This window comes from Otolemur garnettii, unplaced genomic scaffold (assembly GCF_000181295.1).
Source record: "Otolemur garnettii isolate 467f Iridium unplaced genomic scaffold, OtoGar3 scaffold00041, whole genome shotgun sequence".
Classification (NCBI taxonomy): domain Eukaryota; kingdom Metazoa; phylum Chordata; class Mammalia; order Primates; family Galagidae; genus Otolemur; species Otolemur garnettii.
In genome coordinates this window covers 7,826,048-7,833,186 of record NW_003852436.1, presented here as the reverse complement: position 1 = coordinate 7,833,186, position 7,139 = coordinate 7,826,048, and the positions used below count along the sequence as shown (strand labels likewise).

Below are 7,139 nucleotides of genomic sequence, written 5' to 3'. Positions count from 1 at the left end.
GCCGTCATTGTTGTTTGGTGGGTCCGGGCTGGGGATTCAAACCCGCCACCTTAGGTGTACGTGGCTGGCGCCTTAGCCGGTCGAGCTATAGGCGCCGAGCCAAGAGCAGAGTTTTCAAGCAGCCGTCCAGCCACTGCCTGGCGTCTTACTTTTTTCCTGCACGTACAGGTAGCCTTCTGCTGTAAACTGGCTCGCTCGTTTGTGCTCCTTGGGATTCTGTCTGATTTTGTTCATGAGCTCTTCCACTTCTGACCTGGTTCCTTCAAATCGATTCCGTGTCTGAAATGGATTGTTAAAAAACCGACATAAATTTTAAGTTCTCATATGAGTTCTCTCATGTAGATCTTAACGTCTTTGGAAACAATAGCTAAATTTCAACTACAGACTATTCTATAAATTTCTCAAAATATCTCCATTCTTTCTAGTGTATCTCTAGTATGTGGAGATTCCTGTTCAAAGGAAAAAAAAGAGTGGCAAAATAGCTAATAGAGGAGGAAAAGCCAAAGAAATCACAGGCTACTTGTTTTTGAAGATTTCTAACACCACAAATAATTCTATTTATTCACCATAAAAATGCCTGACTTCCGGTCTCCCACTATTACAGGGCCGGGCACAGTGGCTCATGCCTGTAATCCTAGCACTGGGGAAGCAAAGGCAAGTAGATTGTCTGAGCTCACAGGTTCAAGACCAGCCTGAGCCAGAGCCAGACCTTGTTTCTAAAAATAGCTGGGCATTGTGGCAGCAGCCTGTAGTCCCAACTACTTGGCAGGCTGAGGCAAGAGAATCACTTAAGCCCAGGAGTTGGAGGTTGCTGTGAGCTATGACACCACAGCGCTCTACCAAGGGGTGACAAAGTGAGACTCTGTCTCAAAAAAAAAAAAAAAAAATAGGTCATAAAATGCGTACCTGGGAAGTAGTTCCTTTGCAACAACCAATCGGACTCTAGTTGTTACTACTGAACTAGCAATCTGCTAAGTACTCAGGATCTGAATAAACTTAATTCTTCTTTGCAAACTAATAAATATGAGTGCCTGTTTTTATAGATCACAGAAATCATTCTTGAACATGACATTTCTTCCCTCAAGAAAGAAGGAGGGAAAAAACTCAGCCACAAATAATGTCTCTGATATCTGAAAAGATGAATCACATTTCTGAAATCCAGGACACTTGGTAGGCCAATATCTGTCAAACGGCCACACCACAAACACACGTGCACAGAGAAGTGACAAGATTACCAGGGCAACTGTGATGAGTCAGCATCACCCAGGTCCCGGACACTTCTTTCATCCTCACTCAGAAATAATTGTGTTAATACTAAGAAACTGCTGATGTGAAACTATGAGGAGCTGAGGTAGGAAATTACCACTAAAATGTCGCATCTCTCCTCTGTACAAGAAAAGGGGTTATCAAAGGTCCTAAATGCAGAAAAATGATTGAATGGTACATTTTTTTTCCAGTGGTATGGAGAGTCTGATACAGATTATAAAAGGCAAAATCTATATGCAGAGGTTTATGTCAAATACAAACTATAGCTAAAAAATAAATAACCTGCTTATGTGCTTTAAGCAAAGAGAAAACTCATCAGTCAACGGCGAGTTCCCTCTCTTCTTCCCACCTCTCCTGTCTCTAGGGTTTCGGGTCCATCTTTAGACTGATCTCACCCTGATTTCATTCCCTTGCTTTTGTCAGTCTGCTACGGTTCCTTCCACCCTCACTTCCCGCGGATGTATTATATATACGTACACCCGTGGGTGGCATCATATAGACTCGTGTGCGTTTAGAGATGCCAGCACATGCACACAAACTCTCACTTCCACAAAAGCCAATGAGTTGTACCCAATAATCCCATTACTCATGTTAATGCTCAGATGGTCCTGGATGTAAGCTGAAGCCCCTTCAGGATGGTTTCTGTGTCTTTTGAGCTGTCGCCTTAATTCTTTGAGCAATTTCTCTCTTTCTGGTCTAATAGCAGACCCCAGGTTCTTCTTACTTCTCTTCTCCTAATCCTGGAACCAGCCATTTCTCCAAAGGAGCTTTTGCTGCTTTTAGTGGATGGTGTTATTGAGAAACCCAACTGCAGGCACCATGCATTCACAGCTCAGGGGTGTCACTGCATCCTTTTCCAGATATGAGAACTTCTGGCTCCCATTAACACATCCGTTCAATGTAACCAATCTCCCAATCCCACCCCACCCCCAGAAGCCTATCCCTCCTGCCTTCTCTGTGCTCCCCAACACCCCATCTTCCCCGTGGCAGACACCTCCAGGAAGTACTTCTGGCCTCACTGCCCTACTTCCCCAGAGGCTTATGTCCCTGCCTAAGGGAAGGGAAAGGCTGAGCTATTTTTATTTTTAATATTCCATTTTTAAGATAAATTATGAATTGAGGTAAAAGTTTTTTTGTTTTTTTTGTTTTTTGGTTTTTTTGCAGTTTTTGGCTGGGGCTGGGTTTGAACAGCTGCAGGCACCAACCAGAAGTTACATTTTTTTCATTTGAACACTCATCAGTAGAATAGCTAGAACCTACCAATTCCGATTCTACCTTCCAGGTAACTTCCAGGCCAGACTGTAAATGTTAGAGCAGGTGTGCCCGGCATTACTGAAGACACCTTCTGATTCCTTAATTCTCACCATAACCCGTGCAGCAGGTCACTACCTGACACTCTCCAGGGCCAATAAAAGACCACGACTGTCTTGTCTTCCCGCCTTTCCTTACCAACCATCCTTAAATTAAGCCTTATAATTTTATTTTCAAACTGGCTGGAAGAGAACCTATCTTTTCAGAAGTTTCCTTCAGAGTATAAAAGCTAATCCCCATCATTGTAAAACCGAGGAGGACACAAACAGTCCTAGTGGAGGGAGGAAGAAAAGACACAAATCAGAAAGAAGGAAGCATAATCCCACCTTCAGAAAAACGACTGTCATATTTTGATGTGATCGATCTTTAGGTAAAAAAAAAAAAAAAGTTTATAATTTTGGTATTCTATTTTCCTCACAGCACGGTAATGAAAACATTTTGCCCGTGTTTTTAAACACTTCTTAGACATTCTTCATCACTTCCAGGAACTCTTCATGAATCCTGAAATTTCTCATGTTATATTTCCTTCTAGGAAGAATTCTATTCTACTCTCCCCACATTCTTCCCAGGACAGGCATCCCAAAAGGCGAAAATTAGTTCCTTAAAATATTCTTTAATTTTGATGCAATTTCCATTCTTATGGAAGGTCTATTTTCTAAAAGCCATCTCGCTACTTTCTTGCTTTCCACTTATTACTCTAGATTATAGAAAATGGATGAAGACCGAATCTCTCAAAGAAAAAATTCTAGCCATTTTTACAATAGAATAGGTATAATCAGATGGAAAGTTTGTTTTCACTTGTAAATAACTTTTATCTTTTTTTCTGATTATAAAGTAGTTTTACTATTTTTTTACTATAATATGAAAAAGTTGATCATTGTAACATTATAATGATAATTATAACATTATCTATAATGTTATAAAACAAGGATAGTTAACGCTTAAGATTTGGTTGGAACGTTTGAATATATTTTCTTAAACGCCAAAGTAACAGCACAAAAAACATAACTGGAACTTTTCTTTCAACAACATGAAAAATATTTTAGCCTGCATTTTCCCCTTATTATCATAAAAACTGATATCATCAGGAAATGAGATGAATGGCCAAACAATGAGTATAATTCAGCATCAGTGAACGACAATGGATGAGAGAATGATGGACATGTTCACAGATGCCAGTATCTCAGAAGACAGAAGAATCAGCTAAGAGCAAAAATGAAAAGCAAAGATGAAACCAAGACCCGGCGTTGTGAGTACTGAAGGTGAGACCGAGAGAAAGAACAGACTCTACTGCCCAGGGCTTTGGGAATTACCTCAGAAACAGCCAGAAGAAAAACAAGAGAGGAATATTTAGGGAACAGGTACAGGATTTAGGGCAATTTACTGCCGACCTTTAAGCTCCAGAGGAAACAAAAAAAAAGGGGGGGTTATTATTTTGGTATTCTATTTTCCTCACAACACTATAAAAAAAAAAGTTGGTTTTTTTTTTTTAGTCAACTGTTGTTTGCCCGCTTCTCTACAGAATGCTGTTGTCATGAATTCTCTAAGTTCTCAAGGTATTAAGGATATTAACCAGCTGATTTTGTGAACCATTTCAAATGACAGCCTACCTTTGTGTTTTGCTCTAAGATTTCAAGATGGAGTACTGCTCATCCCTATCTAAATAGTTCATCTTTCTGAAATTGTTTTGCTTTATGTAAGGTAACTAAATCCCCTCTTCCCCTCAGGTGCATTATAAATTTGCCATAAGCAAATCTGTGTAGGGACAGTTTTGTTGAGGGTCCCAGAGACTCTGATGTTCCCACACCTCACCTCCAGCTGAAGCCAGGCTGGCCGCAGGGGCACATGGAGTGCACGGCCACACAGAGCTCAGTGCTCACAAGTCTCCTGCTTAGCTTAATGCTGTACTGTCTTAAAACTCTTCATTATTTTTAGAGTAAGGGGCTACACAAACACTCCTTCTTCAAGGTTCTCATCCAGGCCTGGCCTGCCCTGGACAGGTGGGTTTGGACAGAAAAAGTAAAATTCCACAAGTTCTACAGCCTGCCTGTGGAGGGTGGGGGGCGCAGGGGAGGACCCGGATTATCATCTAATCTTCTAAGCTATCTAACGTTCTTTTCTTTTTTTTATATTGTTGGGGATTGATTGACGGTACAAAAAACCAGGTTACACTGATTGCATTTGTTAGGCAAAGTCCCTCTTATAATTGTGTCTTGCCCCCCAAAGGTGTGTTGCACACTGAGAGCCAACCTCCCACACTCCTCTCTCTCTCTGCTTTCCCCTGCCCCCTCCCACCGTGTACTAGGTCATTAATTGTCCTCATATCCAAACTGAGTACATAGGATTCATGCCTCCCCATTTTTATGATGCTTTACTAAGAATAATGTGTTCCACTTCCATCCAGGTTAATACAAAGGATGCAAAGTCTCCATCTTTTTTAATGTCTGAATAGTATTCCATGGTGTACATATACCACAGCTTATTAATCCATTGCTGGGTTGGTGGGCATTTAGGCTCTTTCCACATTTAGGCGATTGTAAATTGAGCTGCAATAGTCTAGTTCAAGTGTCCTTATGATAAAAGGATTTTTTCCCTTCTGGGTAGATGCCCAGTAATGGGATTGTAGGATCAAATGGGAGGTCTAGCTTGAGTTCTTTTCCATACTTCCTTCCAAAAAGGTTGTATTAGTTTGCAGTCCCACCAGCAGTGTAAAAGTGTTCCTGTCTCTCCACATCCACGCCAGCATGTGCAGTTTTGAGATTTTCTGATGTGGGCCATTCTTGCTAAGGTGAGATGATATCTCAGGGTGGCATTTCTCTAATAATTAGGGAAAATGAGCATTTTTTCATATGTTCGTTCACCATTTGTCTGTCTTCTTTAGAGAAGGTTCTATTCATGTCTCTTGCCCACTGATATATGAGATTGTTGGCTTTTTTCATGTGTATTAATCTGAGTTCTCTATAGATCCTAGTTATCAAACTTTTGTCTGATTCAAAATATGTAAATATCCTTTCCTATTGTGTAGGTTGTCTATTTGCTTTGGTTGTTGTCTCCTTAGCTGTACAGAAGCTTTTCAGTTTAAGTCTCATTTATTTTTGTTGTTGTTGCAATTGCCACAGCATTCTTCTTTATGAAGTCTTTCCCCAGGCCAATATCTTCTGGTGTTTTTCCTATGCTTTCTTTGAGGATTTTTATCATTTCATGCCTTAAATTTAAGTCCTTTATCCAACCTGAATCAATTGTTGTGAGTGGAGAAAGGTATAAGTCCAGTTTCAGTCTTTTACATGTGGATATCCAGTTCTCCCAGCACCATTTATTGAATAGGGAGTCTTTCCCCCCAGTGTATGTTCTTGTTTGGTTTATTGAAGATTAGGTGGTAGTAAGATGTTAGTTTCATTTCCTGGTTTTCTATTTAATTCCAAATGTCTATGTCTCTATTTTTGTGCCAGTACCATGCTGTCTTAAATGGTTTGCTAATGCCCCTGGCTTTGTTTTTATTTCTAAGAACTGCCTTAGCTATATGAATTTTCTTCTTAGAGATCCTTCACTTCTTGTTAGGTATATTCCTAAGTATTTCATTTTCTTTGAAGCTATGGTAAAGGGAGTTGTGTCTTTAATTAGCCTCTCATCTTGGCTGTTACACAAAGGCTACTGATTTGTGGATATGTATTTTATATCCTGAGACATTACTGTATCTTTTGATGACTTCCAGGAGTCTGTGGTTGAGTCTTTGGGGTTCTATTAGTATAAGATCCTAATGTTCTTTTTAATAAAACTATGTTCTGTGGCCTGCAAAAGTATTCTGAAAAATAACGTCATTAGAGTAAATATTCTACTACCTACAGGGACAATTTTGAGGTGACTAAATCAATCTACACATGTACATGTTGAATTTTTTTCAAATTCTTACATTATGGCACATCACATACTCCATAATTCCCTTCACTGATCTCGGGGCTACAGCAACAGGAAAAGGAAAAAACTACCCAAGGACTCTATTTAATTAACCCTGCCGAGTGCCCAGGGTACTAATAAAAGTTGACACATAAATTACCAAAGCAAGAGATTTTTATTTATCACCTCAGTAGAGATGTAAAGCTTTTGTACTGGGAACTATATTAAAAAAAAAAAAAAATCTTGGAAACAAAATCTACACAAAAGGCATTTATCCTCAACTTCTAATTTTGAAAGAAATTAAAGGCAGGCAGCAAACACCACAGACATTCCCATCCATCTACCTGTGTGTCCTTCACTACACACCGTGAGCATGTCACAAAGCTATCACACTAGATTTCTAACAAGGCCACACACTATGCCAAACCCACCCTCACTAGCTTTTCAACGAAGACACTTCTGAGATCAACTAAAGCACTGGGAGGAAAAGCATCTCCCACCTGAATAAAATCCCATGTGGTACACTGCTTCCTAGATGACATTCTCCTAAAACTTGATATCCAACACCCGACAGAAAGTGTGCATCTTGGCTCGGTGCCTGTGGCTCAAGTGGCTAAGGTGCCAGCCACATACACCTAAGGTGGTGGGTTAGAATCCAGCCCGGGCCC

The 7,139-nt window shown here is 40.2% G+C and overlaps 1 protein-coding gene across 1 annotated transcript in view; it reads right to left on the bottom strand.

Annotated features, from left to right (window-relative positions):
- The window catches only part of ARHGAP10 (Rho GTPase activating protein 10), a 293,594-nt gene that overhangs the window by 182,451 nt on the left and 104,004 nt on the right, over nt 1–7,139 (bottom strand). The window contains exon 8 of the mRNA XM_023513448.1: nt 150–279. Coding sequence (XP_023369216.1) covers nt 150–279 — 130 coding nt within the window. The remainder of the gene's footprint in view (nt 1–149; nt 280–7,139) is intronic.